Raw genomic sequence first — 24,936 nt, 5'->3', positions numbered from 1 at the left:
ATTGAACACCAAATTGACCTTATTCCGGGTGCTCCTTTGCCTAATAAAGTTGCCTATAGATGTAATCCGGAGGTGACAAAAGAGTTGCAAAAACAAATTGATGAACTCATGAAAATGGGTTATGTTCGTGAAAGCCTAAGTCCTTGTGCAGTTCCAGTTTTGTTGGTTCCAAAAAAAGATGGTTCTTGGAGGATGTGCGTTGATAGTAGGGCTGTTAATAACATCACCATAAAATACCGATTTCCTATTCCTAGAGTTGATTATTTGCTAGACGAGTTGCATGGTTCTATTGTGTTCTCAAAAATTGATTTGAGAAGTGGTTACCATCAAATTCGTATGTGTGAAGGGGATGAATGGAAAACAACCTTTAAAACTAAACATGGCTTGTATGAATGGACCGTGATGCCTTTTGGTCTAACTAATGCACCTAGCACTTTCATGCGACTAATGAATGAAGTGCTAAAATCTTTTTTGGGCAGGTTTGTGGTGGTATACCTTGATGATATCTTGGTATATAGCAAGAGCTTGGAGGATCATTTGGTGCACTTAAAACAGGTTTTCGAGATGCTTAGAGCTCAAAAACTCTATGGGAAGCAAGAAAAATGTTCGTTTTTGGTGGAAGAAGTGGCATTTTTGGGTTTTGTGGTGTCAAGAAATGGCGTGTCTGTGGACCCATCCAAAACTGAAGCAATCAAGTCATGGCCTATTCCTACTAGCATTTCTGAAGTTAGATCATTTCATGGTCTTGCTTCTTTCTATAGAAGATTTGTTCGTGATTTTAGCACCATTGCAAGTCCCATAACAGGTTGTTTGAAGAAAGGAGTCTTTGCATGGGGAAAAGAAGCTCAAAAGGCGTTTGAGAAACTCAAGGCATTGTTGTGTGATGCTCCTATTTTGGCTCTTCCAGATTTTTCTCAACCATTTGAAGTGGAGTGTGATGCAAGTGGAGTTGGTATTGGGGCTGTTTTGATCCAATCCAAACGTCCTATTGCTTATTTTTCTGAAAAGTTGGGTGGTGCTCGTTTGAATTATTGCACTTATGATAAGGAGTTTTATGCTATTGTTCGTGCTTTAGATCATTGGAGTCATTATTTGCGTGCAAATCATTTTATTTTGCATTCTGATCATGAATCCTTGAAGTACATCAATGGGCAACAAAAGTTGAGCACAAGACATGCAAAGTGGGTGGAGTTCTTGCAATCCTTTCATTTTTCATGCAAATACAAGGATGGAAAAAGCAATGTAGTGGCTGATGCACTCTCGAGGCGTTACTCATTGTTGGTGACTTTGGATGTTCGTTTCTTGGGATTTGAAACTCTAAAGGACCATTATCAATCTGATATGGACTTTGCAGATATGTTTTTGAAATGTGCAGGTGGTCCTAATGGTGAATTTGTGATTCAAGATGGCTTTCTATTTAAAGGCAATCGCCTTTGTGTCCCAAAACATGTAATACGGGAGTTGCTGATTCGTGAAGCTCATGGCGGTGGTTTGGCTGGTCATTTTGGCATTACCAAAACTTTGGAGGTGCTTAAAGAACATTTCTTTTGGCCAAAAATGTTGGGGGATGTAACCAACATAGTGGGCAAGTGTGTTACATGTCACATGGCGAAAACAACTTTCAAGCATGGTGTTTACACTCCTTTGCTGGTTCCTATTCGTCCTTGGGAAGATGTGTCCATGGATTTCATTATGGCTTTGCCTAGAACTCAAAGGGGGAAGGATTCCATTATGGTGGTGGTGGATAGGTTTTCAAAAATGGCTCACTTTGTGCCATGTCATAAAACCAATGATTCATCTAATGTGGCTGATTTGTACTTTAAAGAGGTGGTTCGTTTGCATGGTATTCCTAAAACAATTGTTTCTGATAGGGATTCCAAGTTTCTAAGTTACTTTTGGAACACTTTATGGAGGAAAGTGGGTACTAAGTTACTTTTTAGTACATCCCATCATCCACAAACGGATGGACAAACGGAGGTGACTAATAGAACTTTGGGTACTTTGTTGAGAGGGTTGGTTAGCAAAACTCAAAAAGATTGGGACATCAAACTTGCACATGCTGAATTTGCCTATAATCGTTCTCCTACTTATGCAACAGGTCATTCTCCTTTTGAAGTAGTGTATGGTGTGAATCCTTACATGCCTTTGGATTTGATTCCATTGCCAAAGGATGAATTGGTTCACAAGGATGCTAACGACAAGTTGAAGGCCATGATGAAACTACACCAACAAGTTCGTGAGAAGATTGAAACGGTGAATGAGTTGTACAAACAGAAGTCAAACAAGCATAGGAAACCACGTGTCTTTCAAGATGGTGACTTGGTGTGGGTGCATATGAGGAAAGAACGTTTTCCTAACAAAAGGAAAAACAAGTTAATGCCAAGAGCCGAAGGTCCTTATAAAGTGGTGTCACGTGTCAATGATAATGCTTATAAGGTAGATTTGGGAGGAGACCATGGAGTGCATGCTACCTTTAATGTGGGAGATCTTTCACCTTATCTTGATGATGATGGACTTGATGAATTGAGGTCAATTCCTTTCAAAGGGGGAGGGGATGATCCATGCATGGATTATGAAAGCCCAAAAGGTGATGGATTAGTGATTACTAGTGGGTTAGAAGGTGCCTTAGGCTCAATGGTTGGGTTATGCATGGTAACCCACAAATTGAATTAGGGTTGCATGAAGGCTAGGGCAACATTTTTAAGGATTCATAAGTGCTAAAAACGTTACTTTTTGCTTCATAAAGCCTCCTAGCCGTTTTTATCACTCTTTGGTGGATTATGGTTGCACTTTAATGCTTCTTATGGCTCCTTAATGCTTCATATGGCTCCTTAATGAAGCATAGACGTTTTTTTTTTCATTCTCAAGTGTCTTGGACGTTTTTTTTGTGTTATTTCAAGAGTTTCCTTAAATTTCATTTACTAGTTTTAATGAATAATTGGTTGGTTGGCTTGTAACCACCAAGTTTGTAATAAAGGCTTCATATAAAGCCAAGTTTATGCATGGGAAAGAGAAGGCACGAATTTTAACCAAAGAACTCTTATTTTCACTTTGAATTATTGTCATAGTTCACAAATTATCATCTCTTGGACGTGATCCTTGAGTTGATCGAATTCAAACTAATAGGTCTTAGTTTGTCTTCAGATTTACAAGCTATAGGTCTAGTTTGTTTATCAAATCTATCCTTTTCATTCCATATATTTGTGGTTGTTATTCTAGCTTAATTTACCTAAACACTACCCCACTCACTAAATCAAGCCCATACACGCATCATAAGTGGTATCAGAGCACATAATGGATTTTGATGATTCGGAGTTCCTACAAAATCTTCGTGAAGCATTAAGAAACATCCAAGAAGGTGGAAATCGAAGGCAACCCCGCCGTGGTGAACATAGGGTTGTGGAAGAATTCAAGGTGTCTGACTTGCCCGAATTTGTTGGTGGAACTGATCCTGAACGCTACTTGGAGTGGGAAAGGAAGATTGAAAGAATGTTCGAGTTCAAAGAAGTGGATGTCGAAAAAAGCTGCAAGTATGCCATTCTCAAGCTAAGTGGTGGTGCTTCATTGTGGTTTGAAGGGCTTAAGGCCAAGAGAACCCGTGAAGGCAAAGAAAAAATTTGTTCTTCGCTTTCTCTAAAACGAAAGCTAAGAAAGAGATATGTTCCTTCTACTCATAGAATTGCCACTTACAAGAAGATTGATGATTTGAGGCAAGGAAAAATGAGTGTTGGAGAATACATTGATGAATTTGAGAAGTTGTCCTTGATGGGGGATATTGAAGAAATTGAAGAATAAAAAATGACTCGTTTTCTAAAAGGGTTGAACTACAACATTGCCAATGTTGTGGAGTTGTATCCTTATGCTGATTTTGGAAATCTTTGTGGTTTGTGTTTGAAGTTGGTGGGGCAAGCCAAAGCACGTTTTGGTGGGAGTTCAAGTTCAAGTCTTGAAAGTCCTAAGTCAAAGTTGTGGTCCAAGCCCGAGTCTAGCAATAGACAAAATTTTGTTTCTACTCCTTCTGGTTCTAGTAGTGTTCCCGTTGCTCCTAAACTTACTAGTGGTACCAAAGAAACTAGTTTGGCGAAAATTAGATGTTTCAAGTGTCAAGGTTTTGGTCATTACCAAAATGCTTGTCCAAACAAAAGGGTGGTGACTTTAAGGGAGGCCATTGAATGTCGTGAAGAGTTGGAGGAAGAAGAGAGGTTTGCGGGTATTTTTCATGATATACAAAAAGAAGAGGAAGAAGAGGAGGAGGTAGAGTATGAAGCACCGGTGTATGATACAGTTTTGGTGCTTAGAACCCTTAAAACTCAAGGGGTTCAAACTGTGGCTGATATGGATCAACGAGACCAATTGTTTCACACCAAATGTTTGGTTAGAGACAAGTGGTGTAGTTTGATTATTGATGGTGGAAGTTGTACTAATGTTGCTTCTAATGAAATGGTGACCAAATTGGGTTTGTCTACTACAAACCATCCAAAACCATATGTTCTTCATTGGTTGGATGATGGAAGCAAAATAAAGGTGACAAAACAGGTTAGAGTTGGTCTAACTATGGGGTCTTATGAAGATGAAGTGTTGTGTGATGTTATTCCTATGGATGCATGTCATATTTTGTTGGGGCGTCCTTGGCAATTTGATAGGGACGTGTTACATAGAGGGAGGAGCAATGAATATGAGTTGAAACACAATAATAAAAAAATTGTGTTAAAACCCATGTCCCCAAAGGCGATAAGGTCCATGAATTCTAAACAAGTAAAAAAACCTAATCTTTCTGTGTTTGCTAGTGAAAGGGAGGTGGAGCAAGTTCTTGACAAAGGTGATGTGATTTACATGCTTGTGGCCAAAGAGCATGCAAAGATGGAGAAGATCGTGCATGGAGAAAATGCTATTGCTGATTTGCTTTTGGAGTTTCAAGATGTGTTTCCAAGCGAATTAGCACCGGGTTTGCCTCCAATCTGTGGTATTGAACACCAAATTGACCTTATTCCAGGTGCTCCTTTGCCTAATAAAGCTGCCTATAGATGTAATCCGGAGGTGACAAAAGAGTTGCAAAAACAAATTGATGAACTCATGAAAATGGGTTATGTTCGTGAAAGCCTAAGTCCTTGTGCTGTTCCAGTTTTATTGGTTCCAAAAAAAGATGGTTCTTGGAGGATGTGCGTTGATAGTAGGGATGTTAATAACATCACCATAAAATACCGATTTCCTATTCCTAGAGTTGATTATTTGCTAGACGAGTTGCATGGTTCTATTGTGTTCTCAAAAATTGATTTGAGAAGTGGTTACCATCAAATTCGTATGTGTGAAGGGGATGAATGGAAAACAACCTTTAAAACTAAACATGGCTTGTATGAATGGACCGTGATGCCTTTTGGTCTAACTAATGCACCTAGCACTTTCATGCGACTAATGAATGAAGTGCTAAAATCTTTTTTGGGCAGGTTTGTGGTGGTGTACCTTGATGATATCTTGGTATATAGCAAGAGCTTGGAGGATCATTTGGTGCACTTAAAACAGGTTTTCGAGATGCTTAGAGCTCAAAAACTCTATGGGAAGCAAGAAAAATGTTCGTTTTTGGTGGAAGAAGTGGCATTTTTGGGTTTTGTGGTGTCAAGAAATGGCGTGTCCGTGGACCCATCCAAAACTGAAGCAATCAAGTCATGGCCTATTCCTACTAGCATTTCTGAAGTTAGATCATTTCATGGTCTTGCTTCTTTCTATAGAAGATTTGTTCGTGATTTTAGCACCATTGCAAGTCCCATAACAGGTTGTTTGAAGAAAGGAGTCTTTGCATGGGGAAAAGAAGCTCAAAAGGCGTTTGAGAAACTCAAGGCATTGTTGTGTGATGCTCCTATTTTGGCTCTTCCAGATTTTTCTCAACCATTTGAAGTGGAGTGTGATGCAAGTGGAGTTGGTATTGGGGCTGTTTTGATCCAATCCAAACATCCTATTGCTTATTTTTCTGAAAAGTTGGGTGGTGCTCGTTTGAATTATTGCACTTATGATAAGGAGTTTTATGCTATTGTTCGTGCTTTAGATCATTGGAGTCATTATTTGCGTGCAAATCATTTTATTTTGCATTCTGATCATGAATCCTTGAAGTACATCAATGGGCAACAAAAGTTGAGCACAAGACATGCAAAGTGGGTGGAGTTCTTGCAATCCTTTCATTTTTCATGCAAATACAAGGATGGAAAAAGCAATGTAGTGGCTGATGCACTCTCGAGGCGTTACTCATTGTTGGTGACTTTGGATGTTCGTTTCTTGGGATTTGAAACTCTAAAGGACCATTATCAATCTGATATGGACTTTGCAGATATGTTTTTGAAATGTGCAGGTGGTCCTAATGGTGAATTTGTGATTCAAGATGGCTTTCTATTTAAAGGCAATCGCCTTTGTGTCCCAAAACATGTAATACGGGAGTTGCTGATTCGTGAAGCTCATGGCGGTGGTTTGGCTGGTCATTTTGGCATTACCAAAACTTTGGAGGTGCTTAAAGAACATTTCTTTTGGCCAAAAATGTTGGGGGATGTAACCAACATAGTGGGCAAGTGTGTTACATGTCACATGGCGAAAACAACTTTCAAGCATGGTGTTTACACTCCTTTGCTGGTTCCTATTCGTCCTTGGGAAGATGTGTCCATGGATTTCATTATGGCTTTGCCTAGAACTCAAAGGGGGAAGGATTCCATTATGGTGGTGGTGGATAGGTTTTCAAAAATGGCTCACTTTGTGCCATGTCATAAAACCAATGATGCATCTAATGTGGCTGATTTGTACTTTAAAGAGGTTGTTCGTTTGCATGGTATTCCTAAAACAATTGTTTCTGATAGGGATTCCAAGTTTCTAAGTTACTTTTGGAACACTTTATGGAGGAAAGTGGGTACTAAGTTACTTTTTAGTACATCCCATCATCCACAAACGGATGGACAAACGGAGGTGACTAATAGAACTTTGGGTACTTTGTTGAGAGGGTTGGTTAGCAAAACTCAAAAAGATTGGGACATCAAACTTGCACATGCTGAATTTGCCTATAATCGTTCTCCTACTTATGCAACAGGTCATTCTCCTTTTGAAGTAGTGTATGGTGTGAATCCTTACATGCCTTTGGATTTGATTCCATTGCCAAAGGATGAATTGGTTCACAAGGATGCTAACGACAAGTTGAAGGCCATGATGAAACTACACCAACAAGTTCGTGAGAAGATTGAAACGGTGAATGAGTTGTACAAACAGAAGTCAAACAAGCATAGGAAACCACGTGTCTTTCAAGATGGTGACTTGGTGTGGGTGCATATGAGGAAAGAACGTTTTCCTAACAAAAGGAAAAATAAGTTAATGCCAAGAGCCGAAGGTCCTTATAAAGTGGTGTCACGTGTCAATGATAATGCTTATAAGGTAGATTTGGGAGGAGACCATGGAGTGCATGCTACCTTTAATGTGGGAGATCTTTCACCTTATCTTGATGATGATGGACTTGATGAATTGAGGTCAATTCCTTTCAAAGGGGGAGGGGATGATCCATGCATGGATTATGAAAGCCCAAAAGGTGATGGATTAGTGATTACTAGTGGGTTAGAAGGTGCCTTAGGCTCAATGGTTGGGTTATGCATGGTAACCCACAAATTGAATTAGGGTTGCATGAAGGCTAGGGCAACATTTTTAAGGATTCATAAGTGCTAAAAACGTTACTTTTTGCTTCATAAAGCCTCCTAGCCGTTTTTATCACTCTTTGGTGGATTATGGTTGCACTTTAATGCTTCTTATGACTCCTTAATGCTTCATATGGCTCCTTAATGAAGCATAGACGTTTTTTTTTCATTCTCAAGTGTCTTGGACGTTTTTTTTGTGTTATTTCAAGAGTTTCCTTAAATTTCATTTACTAGTTTTAATGAATAATTGGTTGGTTGGCTTGTAACCACCAAGTTTGTAATAAAGGCTTCATATAAAGCCAAGTTTATGCATGGGAAAGAGAAGGCACGAATTTTAACCAAAGAACTCTTATTTTCACTTTGAATTATTGTCATAGTTCACAAATTATCATCTTTTGGACGTGATCCTTGAGTTGATCGAATTCAAACTAATAGGTCTTAGTTTGTCTTCAGATTTACAAGCTATAGGTCTAGTTTGTTTATCAAATCTATCCTTTTCATTCCATATATTTGTGGTTGTTATTCTAGCTTAATTTACCTAAACACTACCCCACTCACTAAATCAAGCCCATACACGCATCATAAGTGGTATCAGAGCGCATAATGGATTTTGATGATCCGGAGTTCCTACAAAATCTTCGTGAAGCATTAAGAAACATCCAAGAAGGTGGAAATCGAAGGCAACCCCGCCGTGGTGAACATAGGGTTGTGGAAGAATTCAAGGTGTCTGACTTGCCCGAATTTGTTGGTGGAACTGATCTTGAACGCTACTTGGAGTGGGAAAGGAAGATTGAAAGAATGTTCGAGTTCAAAGAAGTGGATGTCGAAAAAAGCTGCAAGTATGCCATTCTCAAGCTAAGTGGTGGTGCTTCATTGTGGTTTGAAGGGCTTAAGGCCAAGAGAACCCGTGAAGGCAAAGAAAAAATTTGTTCTTGGCTTTCTCTAAAACGAAAGCTAAGAAAGAGATATGTTCCTTCTACTCATAGAATTGCCACTTACAAGAAGATTGAAGATTTGAGGCAAGGAAAAATGAGTGTTGGAGAATACATTGATGAATTTGAGAAGTTGTCCTTGATGGGGGATATTGAAGAAATTGAAGAACAAAAAATGACTCGTTTTCTAAAAGGGTTGAACTACAATATTGCCAATGTTGTGGAGTTGTATCCTTATGCTGATTTTGAAACTCTTTGTGGTTTGTGTTTGAAGTTGGTGGGGCAAGCCAAAGCACGTTTTGGTGGGAGTTCAAGTTCAAGTCTTGAAAGTCCTAAGTCAAAGTCGTGGTCCAAGCCCGAGTCTAGCAATAGACAAAATTTTGTTTCTACTCCTTTTGGTTCTAGTAGTGTTCCCGTTGCTCCTAAACTTACTAGTGGTACCAAAGAAACTAGTTTGGCGAAAATTAGATGTTTCAAGTGTCAAGGTTTTGGTCATTACCAAAATGCTTGTCCAAACAAAAGGGTGGTGACTTTAAGGGAGGCCATTGAATGTCGTGAAGAGTTGGAGGAAGAAGAGAGATTGGCGGGTATTTTTCATGATATACAAAAAGAAGAGGAAGAAGAGGAGGAGGTAGAGTATGAAGCACCGGTGTATGATACAGTTTTGGTGCTTAGAACCCTTAAAACTCAAGGGGTTCAAACTGTGGCTGATATGGATCAACGAGACCAATTGTTTCACACCAAATGTTTGGTTAGAGACAAGTGGTGTAGTTTGATTATTGATGGTGGAAGTTGTACTAATGTTGCTTCTAATGAAATGGTGACCAAATTGGGTTTGTCTACTACAAACCATCCAAAACCATATGTTCTTCATTGGTTGGATGATGGAAGCAAAATAAAGGTGACAAAACAGGTTAGAGTTGGTCTAACTATGGGGTCTTATGAAGATGAAGTGTTGTGTGATGTTATTCCTATGGATGCATGTCATATTTTGTTGGGGCGTCCTTGGCAATTTGATAGGGACGTGTTACATAGAGGGAGGAGCAATGAATATGAGTTGAAACACAATAATAAAAAAATTGTGTTAAAACCCATGTCCCCAAAGGCGATAAGGTCCATGAATTCTAAACAAGTAAAAAAACCTAATCTTTCTGTGTTTGCTAGTGAAAGGGAGGTGGAGCAAGTTCTTGACAAAGGTGATGTGATTTACATGCTTGTGGCCAAAGAGCATGCAAAGATGGAGAAGATCGTGCATGGAGAAAATGCTATTGCTGATTTGCTTTTGGAGTTTCAAGATGTGTTTCCAAGCGAATTAGCACCGGGTTTGCCTCCAATCCGTGGTATTGAACACCAAATTGACCTTATTCCGAGTGCTCCTTTGCCTAATAAAGCTGCCTATAGATGTAATCCGGAGGTGACAAAAGAGTTGCAAAAACAAATTGATGAACTCATGAAAATGGGTTATGTTCGTGAAAGCCTAAGTCCTTGTGCTGTTCCAGTTTTATTGGTTCCAAAAAAAGATGGTTCTTGGAGGATGTGCGTTGATAGTAGGGATGTTAATAACATCACCATAAAATACCGATTTCCTATTCCTAGAGTTGATTATTTGCTAGACGAGTTGCATGGTTCTATTGTGTTCTCAAAAATTGATTTGAGAAGTGGTTACCATCAAATTCGTATGTGTGAAGGGGATGAATGGAAAACAACCTTTAAAACTAAACATGGCTTGTATGAATGGACCGTGATGCCTTTTGGTCTAACTAATGCACCTAGCACTTTCATGCGACTAATGAATGAAGTGCTAAAATCTTTTTTGGGCAGGTTTGTGGTGGTGTACCTTGATGATATCTTGGTATATAGCAAGAGCTTGGAGGATCATTTGGTGCACTTAAAACAGGTTTTCGAGATGCTTAGAGCTCAAAAACTCTATGGGAAGCAAGAAAAATGTTCGTTTTTGGTGGAAGAAGTGGCATTTTTGGGTTTTGTGGTGTCAAGAAATGGCGTGTCCGTGGACCCATCCAAAACTGAAGCAATCAAGTCATGGCCTATTCCTACTAGCATTTCTGAAGTTAGATCATTTCATGGTCTTGCTTCTTTCTATAGAAGATTTGTTCGTGATTTTAGCACCATTGCAAGTCCCATAACAGGTTGTTTGAAGAAAGGAGTCTTTGCATGGGGAAAAGAAGCTCAAAAGGCGTTTGAGAAACTCAAGGCATTGTTGTGTGATGCTCCTATTTTGGCTCTTCCAGATTTTTCTCAACCATTTGAAGTGGAGTGTGATGCAAGTGGAGTTGGTATTGGGGCTGTTTTGATCCAATCCAAACGTCCTATTGCTTATTTTTCTGAAAAGTTGGGTGGTGCTCGTTTGAATTATTGCACTTATGATAAGGAGTTTTATGCTATTGTTCGTGCTTTAGATCATTGGAGTCATTATTTGCGTGCAAATCATTTTATTTTGCATTCTGATCATGAATCCTTGAAGTACATCAATGGGCAACAAAAGTTGAGCACAAGACATGCAAAGTGGGTGGAGTTCTTGCAATCCTTTCATTTTTCATGCAAATACAAGGATGGAAAAAGCAATGTAGTGGCTGATGCACTCTCGAGGCGTTACTCATTGTTGGTGACTTTGGATGTTCGTTTCTTGGGATTTGAAACTCTAAAGGACCATTATCAATCTGATATGGACTTTGCATATATGTTTTTGAAATGTGCAGGTGGTCCTAATGGTGAATTTGTGATTCAAGATGGCTTTCTATTTAAAGGCAATCGCCTTTGTGTCCCAAAACATGTAATACGGGAGTTGCTGATTCGTGAAGCTCATGGCGGTGGTTTGGCTGGTCATTTTGGCATTACCAAAACTTTGGAGGTGCTTAAAGAACATTTCTTTTGGCCAAAAATGTTGGGGGATGTAACCAACATAGTGGGCAAGTGTGTTACATGTCACATGGCGAAAACAACTTTCAAGCATGGTGTTTACACTCCTTTGCTGGTTCCTATTCGTCCTTGGGAAGATGTGTCCATGGATTTCATTATGGCTTTGCCTAGAACTCAAAGGGGGAAGGATTCCATTATGGTGGTGGTGGATAGGTTTTCAAAAATGGCTCACTTTGTGCCATGTCATAAAACCAATGATGCATCTAATGTGGCTGATTTGTACTTTAAAGAGGTTGTTCGTTTGCATGGTATTCCTAAAACAATTGTTTCTGATAGGGATTCCAAGTTTCTAAGTTACTTTTGGAACACTTTATGGAGGAAAGTGGGTACTAAGTTACTTTTTAGTACATCCCATCATCCACAAACGGATGGACAAACGGAGGTGACTAATAGAACTTTGGATACTTTGTTGAGAGGGTTGGTTAGCAAAACTCAAAAAGATTGGGACATCAAACTTGCACATGCTGAATTTGCCTATAATCGTTCTCCTACTTATGCAACAGGTCATTCTCCTTTTGAAGTAGTGTATGGTGTGAATCCTTACATGCCTTTGGATTTGATTCCATTGCCAAAGGATGAATTGGTTCACAAGGATGCTAACGACAAGTTGAAGGCCATGATGAAACTACACCAACAAGTTCGTGAGAAGATTGAAACGGTGAATGAGTTGTACAAACAGAAGTCAAACAAGCATAGGAAACCACGTGTCTTTCAAGATGGTGACTTGGTGTGGGTGCATATGAGGAAAGAACGTTTTCCTAACAAAAGGAAAAACAAGTTAATGCCAAGAGCTGAAGGTCCTTATAAAGTGGTGTCACGTGTCAATGATAATGCTTATAAGGTAGATTTGGGAGGAGACCATGGAGTGCATGCTACCTTTAATGTGGGAGATCTTTCACCTTATCTTGATGATGATGGACTTGATGAATTGAGGTCAATTCCTTTCAAAGGGGGAGAGGATGATCCATGCATGGATTATGAAAGCCCAAAAGGTGATGGATTAGTGATTACTAGTGGGCTAGAAGGTGCCTTAGGCTCAATGGTTGGGTTATGCATGGTAACCCACAAATTGAATTAGGGTTGCATGAAGGCTAGGGCAACATTTTTAAGGATTCATAAGTGCTAAAAACGTTACTTTTTTCTTCATAAAGCCTCCTAGCCGTTTTTATCACTCTTTGGTGGATTATGGTTGCACTTTAATGCTTCTTATGGCTCCTTAATGCTTCATATGGCTCCTTAATGAAGCATAGACGTTTTTTTTTCATTCTCAAGTGTCTTGGACGTTTTTTTTGTGTTATTTCAAGAGTTTCCTTAAATTTCATTTACTAGTTTTAATGAATAATTGGTTGGTTGGCTTGTAACCACCAAGTGTGTAATAAAGGCTTCATATAAAGCCAAGTTTATGCATGGGAAAGAGAAGGCACGAATTTTAATCAAAGAACCCTTATTTTCACTTTGAATTATTGTCATAGTTCACAAATTATCATCTTTTGGACGTGATCCTTGAGTTGATCGAATTCAAACTAATAGGTCTTAGTTTGTCTTCAGATTTACAAGCTATAGGTCTAGTTTGTTTATCAAATCTATCCTTTTCATTCCATATATTTGTGGTTGTTATTCTAGCTTAATTTACCTAAACACTACTCCACTCACTAAATCAAGCCCATACACGCATCAGTTATCCTACCATAAAGCATGGTATTAACGAAATTCTCATATGAGTTAGGAAGTGAGCATAAGAGAATGAGCGCCTGATCTTCATCTTCAATCTTCACATCAACACCTTGTAGATCCAAGATGATGCGATTGAAGTTATCTAGATGATCTTTCACTTGAGTACTTTCAGACATCCCGAGAGTGTACAACCTTTGCTTCTGATACAGCCTGTTCATCAGTGATTTGTTCTGGTACTTGTCATAAAGTTTATCCCAGAGCCCAGAAGCAGTTTTTTGATCCACAACCTCTCTCAGTACTTCATTTGTCAGGATCAATAGAATGACACTATATGCTTTCGTCAAAATATCCACCTTCTTATCAGCCACCATGTCCTTTGGCAATTTTGCCTCTCCTTCTAGTGCCGCCACTCATCCTTGTTGAACCATAAAAACCCTCATCTTCACCTTCCACAAAAAGAAGTCATTTGAGCCATTGAACGTCTCCAAATCGAACTTGTGAGTAGACATCTTCAATCATAGGAATACAAACCGCAGCTTTGATACCAATTGTTAGGAAGTAAAGCGGATAACTAGCAAAACCAAAAGCATACAAGACATAATATTTATGTGGTTCGGTCAAGCTGACCTACGTCCACATGTAGGAGGGGAGTATTCTTTTATTTCAAAGCTCTCAACACAGTACAATTACACAGAGATTCACCTATCACTCTAGAATTCAAGATATAAAATGACCTAGAATACATCCCTATTTTTTACTTGAGGGATCAGACCTAAAAGCCTAATGGGCCAAGCCCATTGGCCCATAGGCCCATGAAATGTGTCAACCAATCACAATTCGCCATGCAACATCTTCTGGAACATACTTGAGCATTATCATCTTTTAGGCATACTTGGATCAACATGGCACAACAAAGGAATCAGTATGGCGCATCATGTACGAAGATGGTCCATAATGGCGCAACAGCTTCTTCATGGCGCAACAGCCACCCTAGATGGTGTAACAAGGATACAAATGGAGCAAGAGCATCAAGTATGGCGCACAAAATCAATCTTTGAGCAACATAATCACCATGGAGAAACAGGCACATGCATAGCGCAACAAGGCCATGCAAGGCGCAACAGGGAGCATCATGGCGCAAGAGGAGAACAAGGCGCAAGAGGGAGTGCCATGGCGTAAGAGCATCCCTCTTGTCCAATCTCTTCATCATGTGGCACAACAAGGACCCCTTGTTGCTCCATATCCCTTCCAAGTCCTCCAAACCACTTCTACGCGCTCCAAACTCCTTCTAGGTGCTCTAAAACCCCTTGTACACGATCCGTTCCTTTGGCACTTGATCTGTTCCTTTGTCTGATGATCCATTCCTCTCTCAGAAGATCTGTTCCTTTGTTACATTCTCCATGAACCCAAGTGCTCCATTAAGGTCCTAGTGCTCCAAATGGTTCATGAACATGATCCAAATGCTCGAGTCACATTTAACAATCCTAATCGTATACAACTTTGAAAGCATACACTTAGCAAATAACTGAGCCGATATCAATTCCCAGTAATACATAGCATCAAGTTCTGCTAGGCAACAAGGCATCACACAAATTAGGAAATTCTATCATATGATTCCTGAAGGTATCATTAGCTCTAATCTAGCATGCAATTATCGTATCAAGCATACTACTGTTAATACATAGGTATGGGTAAGTTGGGAACCACTTACTTGAGCTCGACTGATCGCACGTATTACACCCCTCCTCTTAATAAAGATCCTTTTTAAAAATTTACCCCATTTTTATTAAGAAAACTATCATTTCCTCAGTTTGAGTTCAGACACACCCGAAAGTATGCCCGAATCCCTCAAACCAAGGCTTTGATATCAACTTGTAACAACCCAAAAGTAATGGTAAATTTTTTCTTTTTTTTTCTAAAAGAAAAACTAATCAACTCTTTCATTAAATTATTCAGAATATACATCAAGTCATAATATCCAAAACATTAAAGTACAAATATATCGAATGCGGAAATCATGAAGGGAGGATGTTGTGTCATCATGTTGGCCCTTCCCTTTGGAATTGGATGTGCCTGAAACCAGAAACATAAACTATAAGCATAAAGCTTAGTGAGTTCCCCCAAGTACCAAATACCACACATGAAAGAAGATATACTATGGGCCAAAGCATAGTCATATAATCAATTCCTGCCATGGGCTAAACCATGGTCTTTTCGTTTAGTGTCGAGGGACAAATCTCCGTCCTGCATACAAATGCGAGGGGCCATATCATGGTCTTTCATATAACTGCCAGCGGCCAGACCCTGGTCTTTCATACAAATGACAGGGGCTAGATCCTAGTCTTCCATATAATCATCACAAGGCATCCAACATGCTACACAACAAACAATGGGCCGACATTGGTGCCTTCGACCAATGGATTTAGTGAGGATACTCACCTTAACTGCTAACCAGATAAACGCTCGGGTTACTTGTCACAACTAGCAATTTAGGGCTAGGATTCCAATCCATGTGCAGGGCAGTTCCTTGGTGTATCTATGTAACGCTATGTGTAGTATAAGTTAATTTCAATACAATTTGAAGTTATATATATCCACAATTGTGTTCCTAGTCAAAACTTCCTCGTGTAAACCCAAAAACCAACCTGATAAGCTAAATCCATTTAACTTTGGGCTTTAACTCAAGTTTTCTCGGTCCAAATCTCTAATTGGACCAAAACTTTTTTATTAGGCCCTAATGGGCCGATAACCTCTCAACTTGGTTCTTTTGGGCCGAGAACCCACATTTGGGCCCTAGTTGGGCCGAAATTAATTATTCAACACTGTTTTGGGCCATAAGACCGGTATTGGGCCTTATTGGGCCGTGAACATTTTTCCAATATCATTATGGGCCGCAAATTGCTATTAGAGCTTTTATTAGGCCAAATTCTCGAATGGGCCAACCATTAGACCGAGAACCTCCTAATGGGTCCTATTGGGCTGAAAACTCATCCATTTAGCATCATTGGGCCAAAAATCCTTATTGGGCCATGAAGAATTATTTCAAGCTTCTTGGGCCGAAAATCCTTGCCATTTGGCCTCATTGGGCCGCAAACCCGTAAATTGGCCTTCATGGACCGAAAACCCTATTTGGGCCAATGAGTTCTCGGTTATCTTCCCAAACAAAGCCCAAAATGATTTTTCTTTCTTCTCCCCCCTCCCCCCTCCATAACCGAATCAGAAATTTTATAAAAAAAAAAGAAAAAAAAAAGAAAAAGAAAAGAACACCAATATGAGGAGGGGTTGGCTTATGAGTGCCACCACATATTTATATAACATATATCTAGGTATAAACTAACATATCTCTAGGAGGAGAAAGTTTGTCCACCATATATCAAGATAAGTCTCTCTCTCTCTCTCTCTCTCACTCTTCTTCATCATCAGCCAATCCTCTCTCATTTACCCTCCAATTCATTTCAAACTTCACACACATCTTCCTTCCTCTCTAACCTCCAAGTGCTCTCTTCAATTCTTGCTCCAAAAACCGTGGGTTTTGGGTGTATGCAACAAGAAGTTCACTTCAAGCTTTACACTTTTGGTAAGTTATATAACAATTAAGTTATTTTAATTCCATGTTACACTAAGAATCCTTCCTCATAGAACTTCATTTTCGTGTTCATGCTTCTTAGAACCATATCAACACCGAAAAGCTCCTTAAAGAAGCCAGCTAAGGCCAAAAACCTCTCTCCTTTTTCCTTTTCACAACCGAGAAAACCCAATGTGAGCTTCATACCCCCTATTTTCGAGTTTTCTTTCTTTTAGGGGAGGATACAAGTCAAAGTATTGTGTAAATCTTGGTATATTTGCTTGTTTGTGCATGTATGTTATGATATGTGTGTTAAAGGTTGTGAAATCCATGTTAATAGTCCAAGAACTCGAGATTTTCGTTAAGTCTCAAGAGTTTGGACTTAGTTAACATAATATGCTGTTTAGAATTGAAAGCTAGCACCTATATGAAATTTGTTTCACATAATGTATGTTGAGTACCACAAAGATTAACTCAAGAATATGTTTAAACAAAGTTTTGACATGAAAACATGAAAATGGTAAAATATGAAAGCTTCACTATTATGGAGTATTTTCGGCCAAGTATGTAAGTATGGGTCATTTTTGGAACATTTGATAAATTTGGGTCTTTATTGAACATTTTGGTAAAATGGGCTGAAAATGGGCCTTTTTAGTAAATATGGACCATTTTTGAACATCTTAACAAAGTGGGCCGAAAATGGGCTCTTCCTTAAATTTGGGCCATTTTTGGAATACTTTGGTAAATATAGGCTATTGATGAGACATTGACCTCCAGCGGCTCTTCTGTTCTTTTGTAGCTGCCGAGATCTTGACATCACAGAGTGAAGTCGTTAGAGCCGCCCCAGGGACTGTGCCCCGGGAGCGGGCTCCGACGGTCAAGTTAGATCAGTTGGTAGATCTGAGATGGTTCTCCATAGCTAGAGGGAACCATCTTGGTGTTGCTGGTGGTGTATGGTGGCTGACGGCGGCAGGTGGCGGCTGAGCCACCCGGCCGGAGTATAGTGCGGCGGCTGAGCCATAGCGAAGAGTCCAAGGGGAAAGGTCCTCCTCCAAGGAGGAGGCACTATTCTATTTATAGTGGACAACTAGGTCAAGGGGAATTAGGTCAGGCCTTGGGCCAGCCCAATTCAGGCCCAACTAGCAAAGAGCTGGACAAGGTCGCCCGGAGGCGCCGGGCGGGGATGGCGGACGCGCCCCAGGCAAGGCTGGCAGGCGCACACCAGGAAAGGCTGGCGGGGAAGCGCCAGGCAAGGGAGCGCCGGGCCGGGCCGGCAGGAGAGTCCCCAACAAGGCTGGCAAGGGAGCGCCAAGCAAGGCTGGCAAAGGAATGCCAGGCAGGGCTGCCAGGAGCGCTCCAGGCCAGGCTGGCGCTCTAGAGCAGTCTAGGTCATGCTAATGGACCATATATCATCAAGTCCCCCTAGTCTGGTGTTATTGGTACGCGGCCAATGACATCGGACTGGACTTAGTCATATAAACTGTGCGTCGTCCAGTCCCCCTAGTCTGATGCGATTGGGTTGCTGACAATCAGATTGGACTAGACAAAGCACCAATACATTAACTAATAGAGAGAACGACCGAACCTCGCCCACGAGAGTCGTGGGGTGGTGCGATGAGCCAAACATTACTTATGCAGCTTGAGCTGACTTGATACTCCTTCGTTGAGAGGAGTGCGAGCCGATCGGTGTAATGCAGCGTAGCTGCTGCTGGCTGTGTTATGCGGAGCAAAGCTGCTAATAATGTTATTGCGGAGCGGGGGCTGGTGTACGACATCTCTGTCGTGGCGTTTCTACCATCTTGGGGGAATGTCATCGATAATTACATTCATAAGCATTGATAACCATTCTGAAGGTGTTTCTTGCTCGAGCTATTCCTAGCTGGATTCTCCCCAGTCTGATGTGGGTAGCGTAGGTAGCCGTATCAGACTATGGTGCATAGGCAAGGTTGTTATAAGAATACCCAACGAGGTTGTTTTCTATCATAATAGACAACCTGATGTAGGAAACGCCTTATTGATCGTCCGAGCATAGGAAAACCATGTTGATTATAAGAGAAGAGATACCAAATGTGGTGCTAAGCATGACCCGAATTTATGATCCACGACTTATGTTGCGCGGCTTAGAAGAAAGGTTCGGGCTTAGCAGCCAGCGGTCATGGAGATGTTACGCGGGAAAGCATCGTGTGGAACAAATCGGGCTTCGCTGCCAACGATCGAGGATATGTCACGTGGGAGAGCATCATGGAATCATATAGGCAAAGATTGCGAGCCTCTGAGCCTTGTTGGCAAAGCACGCCGCTGGAGTCAGGCCGAGAAGTCGGGCGACTCGAGACAAGGGCGTTGAACCTCGCATGCGGAGTTTGCCGCTATACTGGAGTCGGGATGGGAAACCATGAGACTCAAGGAGAGGGTACTGAACCTCGCATGCGGAGCGTGCCGCTATAATGGAGTCGGGCTGAGAAGCCAGGCGACTCAAGGCGAGGGTACTAAACCTCGCATGCGGAGTGTGCCGCTATAATGGAGTCGGGCTGAGAAGCCAGGCGACTCAAGGCGAGGGTACTGAACCTCGCATGCGGAGCTTGCCGTTATAATGGAGTCGGGCTGAGAAGCCAGGCGACTCAAGGCGAGGGTACTGAACCTCGCATGCGTATCGTGCCGCTATAATGGAGTCGGGCTGAGAAGCCAGGCGACTCAAGGCGATGGTACTGATCCTCGCATGATCGGGCGCAGCGGCCGACAATCTATGTGTTTGACTTGGGTGATCAGTCCGGGATGAAGTGTAATGGTGCTCGATGCTCTGCCGTATCATTAACTGTAGCGATGATTTATGCCTCGTCCTCTAATGATGTTGTCGAGAGCTATACAGCGGGGCTACTTAGGGTTGGATAAAGTAGCCGTTAAGTGGTGCATAGCGAGACTACCGTCGAGAGCCGGTCAACAGGGACGAAAGGGTTGAACCAAGAGGATGATCTTTCAACCCGGAATATTAATGTCACCTTGGGAGTGCACTATCATGCATAACATCAGCTCTTCATGTACTTTAACTCTGCCCCTTTGGAATAAAAATCACTTCTACATAGTGTCGTACCAACTCTTCTCCCCCCTCCCCACTTTTTTGGAGGAGGCGAAAGAGGAGAATGATGGGTGTATAGAGATAACTAGCAAGGTTTCTTAAAGCGTGGGGCATAGCTGCTGAAACTTTCGTAGCATGGCTACTGAAAAAGGCTAGGAGACCCAAGTACTAATAAAAACTGGGTAGCGCGGCTGCTGAGCTGGGTTGCATTGCTACTGAGGGTCGGGGTAGCTAAGAAGCGTAACCTTACTATATAGTCTCTAAGACCGTTGTCGAGCTCCGAAGTCTGTAAATAGATACAACGTACTTGGTCCATGATTCCCGCGTTCTAGTCACAACTGAAAGTTGTTAATAGAAATAGACGCACTGAGCATCGCGCGCACACCCCGGTGAGGGGGACGAGACCCGCAGCCAACACCGAGTGGGGAGTTACATTTCTATACCCGTTGGATGAGAACTTTGAGTGACTGGTCAGCGGTGCACACTTTGCAAGTCCCCTGTAAATGCTTTATAGACCGAGCTTTGCTCCGCGAGTTTGTTGTTGGCGCACTCTGAGTGTCGCGACGCTGGAGCGGTTATCTCTCGGAACATTTCATAGAGTAGTAGTAGTGTACTACTCTTCTCTCTCCCCCTTTTTTTCCTTGAGAACGTCGCGTGAGTCCGAGTCGCAACACATTCTGTTGAGCGGAGCCTGCGGTGTACGAACGTTAGGCGGCTAATTTTAGTCTTTGTGAAGTTGGACCAATTTAATTGTTGTTGAATTAGCCCATAGAAATCTTAAGAGACCCAATAGCAGCCCCTGTGGAAGCCCAAGATGAATTACACAGTCCATTTGTGATAGGAGGAGCCCAAAATAAATTTGATGGATCCAGGTTGAGATATGTTAGTCCACTTACGTGTTGTGAGCCCATTCACTAATTATTAGCCCAAGTAACTTCCTCCCCCCCCCCCCCCCCCCCCCCTTATAATTCCAAGTTTGCTGGATAAAATCGCAACACATGCCGATTGACCCATTTTGTCTTGCAGAAGATAGTCCACTATAATGTTGCTAAAGTAGCCCATGAACATAAAAGGAGCCAATATATGTAAAACCCAAATAAAATACTGCAACCCAAATATTGCGATCCATTTATGAAATAGGCCCACCTTCCTTTCTTCTTTTGTTTGAACGTATTAGAGATGGACGGTTCTACATGTTGACCCATCATTCATTAGGTTTGAAGAAAAGGGGATCTGCCAACTGGTCTTCACTGTCGTGGTCCCAAAAGAAGAACGCGACCGGGGGTGGTATTCGTCAAGGTCGTTGGATGCAGAAGAGAATTGGAGCGATGTTTCTCCGCCAGCAACGTTGAAAAAGCTCCGCTGCTATTTTATAGGGCCGGCAGTTGAGAAAGATTGGTGGTGCTCGATCTTGAAGATGCCGCCAACTGCTATCGATCTAGAGGTACTGATGGCGATGGTTGCGATTGGGTGGTCTGTTGGAGGTCGCAGTAGCGAGCTCGCCTCTTGTGCTTGGTCGTCGGTTGCCGATATCGGCGATGCTCTAGCCGTCGTTGCTTGGGGTCGCGGTAAGGTCCGACGAAGGGTTGAGTGGCCTTGACATCGTCGACAGGATATAGCTGGATGGCGATGGGGATATTGCTGCTGTGGGTTGACGAATGGGTGGTGAAAGAGCAGTGGTCAGCTACAGCGAGAGGTGGTAGTTGACTGTTGCAGTTCGAATCGGAGAGGGTCGAAGATGTCAACAGGGTTCTAATCGTCAGAATCCGACTTGCCAGGTTGTGGAGCAACGGTGTTCGTCCTGAGGCAACGGATCGAGAAGACAGGAAAGCACGATCTTGGTGGCGGTCCGATGAAGATGACAACAATTAGCGGGAGGTGGTTGACTTTGAAGCTACTATTGCCAGAGTCGTTTCGTTGGGACAAGAGACAGCCAACGAAGGGATTTGCGAGTTGATTCTCTTTCAGAAGGAGATAGTTCATGGGCGCTGTCATCTGGTTGGGAGTGACAGGTGAAAGTTGGGAGCGACCGGAGAAGCTCCATCGGAGCTAGGGGTGATCGGTGATGCTCGGATTTTGATCTCTGGTGTAGTTCCGAGGGTGCTGCCGGTAGGATGCTGCCTGGTTGTGGAGGATCGACTAGAGAAGGTGGTCATCAGACCACCACATTTTCTATTTGATGGAGTAGATGAGTGAAACCGGTGGGGCCCACCTGTGGTCTTTTTGTCTGTTGACTTTTATTAGTTTTTTGTATTTATAGGGCCTTCTATGTAATTGACAGGAAAGATAATAGTAGGTGGTATAGCTAATTACCCCCTCATCTTCTTTTTTTTTCTTTTTGGTCGGCCATGAAACGACAAAGAGCCACAGCTGTTGTATCTCCTTTCTCTTCTTTTTTACTGATTACTTTCTTGCAACACTTCATCTCTACACCTTCTTCTTCTTTTTTTTTTTAAAAAAACATGACTAATGGTAAAACTGTAAAAATAATTTTTACCAGTGTCTTGAAATGTATCAGGATTACAGCGCAACTTACACATAAACTCATTACTAAAATGAATTTTTAATTATATATGAACTGGAATATGGTAAAATTTATAAAAGCTTCTTTGTTTGTCAACTTTCTTAATAAATCATTAAAAAGGAATGGTAAAACGGATCTGGGGTGAAAATGTATTTTCTGAAAATTTGAGGAGGTAAAAAATTTATAGAAACTTCTTTCTTTCCTCAAGCATCTAAACAACTTAAATATATTTGTACACAAAAAATCATAAACTAAAGAGGATTTTATGAGTATGTACCAACTGAAAATGGGATAAAGCCCATAAAAAATCTCTTTTCTCTTCTCTAGTTTTTTTAAGAGTTTGGCAAAATATACAAGTTACATAGCTGTGTGTACAAACAATTGTTTCAGGGATGTGATTGCACTCAAAATATCATAGCTAAAAACGATTTTTTGATAATATGTGAAGTGAAATAAGATAAATACTCTTAAAAACTTCTTTATCTCCCCACTTGCTGAACAAATCCTCAGAATATAAAAAGAAACAGATCTGAGAAGAGTTTTGTTCATAGTAAATTATTAACTAAAAGATTTTCTTGTTAATCATGAACTGAAAATAAAATAAGAGCTTATAGAGGCTTATTTTCCCCTCATATTGCTCAATAAATCATCAAGATAAACTGAAATAATGGTCAAATTGATAAAAACTTTTGTTCTTTTCTCAAACTTCTACTCAATAAACAACAAAAGTTTCTTTTCTTTTCAGACTTGCTGAAAAAACACCAAAACATAAACTAAAACGAATCTGAAAGGGTTTTTTTTCTTCATAAACTTTTTTTTCTTCTTCAGCTTGCTCAACAAGCTATCAAAATATAAGAAAGAGCAGATCTGGAAAAAATTTCGTTTTCCTTCTTTAAGCTTTGAAGGAAACATTAAATAAACAACTTCAACATAGTTTTGCCAAGAAAATCAGAAACCAAAAACGATTTCTTTTAGGAAAACAACTGGAGATGAGGTAAAACACCATGAAAACTTCATTTCTTCTCAGATTGCTTGAACACACCAAAATAAAAACAAAAATGGGTTAAGAACTCATAAGAAATTCTTTCTTCACTACTTACTGAAGAACCCATCTAAATATAGACGAAAATTAGATCTTATGAAGTCTTTTAAAACTTGAGTGTTGCTCAAATGATCTAAAACGAAACATATCTAGATATCTGAGCAAGAAATGAGGCAGATCTGAAGATCTGAGTGAGAAAACTCAACAGATCAAGAGATCTGAGCGATGGAGAAGCAGATCTGAATAGATCTTAGCAATAACTAACGCATCTGAACAGATCTTGGCAAGAGCCAAATGGATCTGAACAAATGATGGGTAGAAATGAACAGATCTGAGCAAACCTGAGATGAAAATACATCAGATCTTAACAAATCTGGGCAAAAACGAGCTTGAAACCAACTCAGGCTTTTGCTACTTGCTCGAATCCGGGATGGCGCCAAATGATGCGACATCGACCTCCAGCGGCTCTTCCGGTCTTCTGTAGCGGCTGAGATCTGGACATCACAGAGCGAAGTCGTTAGAGCCGCCCCAGGGACTGTGCCCCGGGAGCGGGCTCCGACGGTCAAGTTAGATCAGATGGTAGATCTGAGATGGTTCTCCATAGCTGGAGGGAACCATCTTGGTGCTGGTGGTGGTGTATGGTGGCTGACGGCGGCGGGTGGCGGCTGAGCCACCCGGCCGGAGTATAGTGCGGCGGCTGAGCCATGGGGAAGAGTCCAAGGGGAAAAGTCCTCCTCCAAGGAGGAGACACTATTCTATTTATAGTGGACAATTAGATCAAGTTGGGCCAGCCCAATTCAGGCCCAACTAGCAAGGAGTTGGGCAAGGCCGCCCGGAGGCGCCGGGCGGGGCTGGCGGACGCGCCCCAGGCAAGGCTGGCGGGCGCGCACCAGGAAAGGCTGGTGGGGGAGCGCCAGGCAAGGGAGCGTCGGGTCGGGCCGACAGGAGAGTCCCTAGCAAGGCTGGAAAGGGAGCGCCAGGCAAGGCTGGCAAGGGAATGCCAAGCAGGGCTGGCAGGAGTGCGCCAGGCTAGGCTGGCGCTCTAGAGCAGTCTAGGCCATGCTAATAGACCATATATCATCAAGTCCCCCCAGTCTGGTGTTATTGGTACGCGACCAATGACATCGGACTGGACCTAGTCATATAAACTGTGCGTCGTCAGCTATTTTTGTCATTAAAGACAAAAATGGGCCTTTTCGGTAATAATGGACTAAAATTGACTTTTAGTAAAAATGAACCATTTATGACATTTTTATTTAAAATGGGTCGAAAATGGACTATTTAGCAAATAAGGGCCATTTTTGAACACTTTTATAAAAATGGGCCTTAAACGAGTATTTTAGTAGATATGAGCCATTTTCAACCATTTTGGCATTTTTGTGTCACTTAGGACATCTTTGATAACTATGGGCCTTATTTGATATTTTATATAAAGTTGGGCCATTTTTGCCATTTTCAGCAATATTAGGCCATTTTTGACAATATGATCAAAAATGGGTTATCCTCGGCATACGTGATAAAAACGAAATATCTT

The 24,936-nt window shown here is 41.4% G+C and overlaps 1 protein-coding gene across 1 annotated transcript; it reads left to right on the top strand.

Moving 5' to 3' along the window:
• Window positions 1–8,258: 8,258 nt before the first annotated feature.
• On the top strand, window positions 8,259–10,273 carry LOC145106312 (uncharacterized). The gene is made up of 2 exons (XM_079043323.1): window positions 8,259–10,142; window positions 10,247–10,273. Exons 1-2 carry the CDS (start codon window positions 8,259–8,261, stop codon window positions 10,271–10,273), a joined length of 1,911 nt encoding a protein of 636 aa, XP_078899449.1.
• The last annotated feature ends 14,663 nt before the right edge of the window (window positions 10,274–24,936 follow it).

This window comes from Lactuca virosa, chromosome 4 (assembly GCF_052849685.1).
Source record: "Lactuca virosa cultivar CGN04683 chromosome 4, Lactuca_virosa_CGN04683_v6, whole genome shotgun sequence".
NCBI lineage: Eukaryota > Viridiplantae > Streptophyta > Magnoliopsida > Asterales > Asteraceae > Lactuca > Lactuca virosa.
This window is presented reverse-complemented; position numbering and strand designations above follow the sequence as displayed.

Excerpts from the sequence above, each read along its gene's own strand:
- LOC145106312 (XM_079043323.1), top strand. The coding sequence starts at position 8,259 with ATGGATTTTGATGATCCGGAGTTCCTACAAAATCTTCGTGAAGCATTA. Across the intron at positions 10,143-10,246 it reads TGTGCGTTGATAGTAGGGAT|TGGTTACCATCAAATTCGTA; the intron begins GTTAATAACATC and ends TGATTTGAGAAG.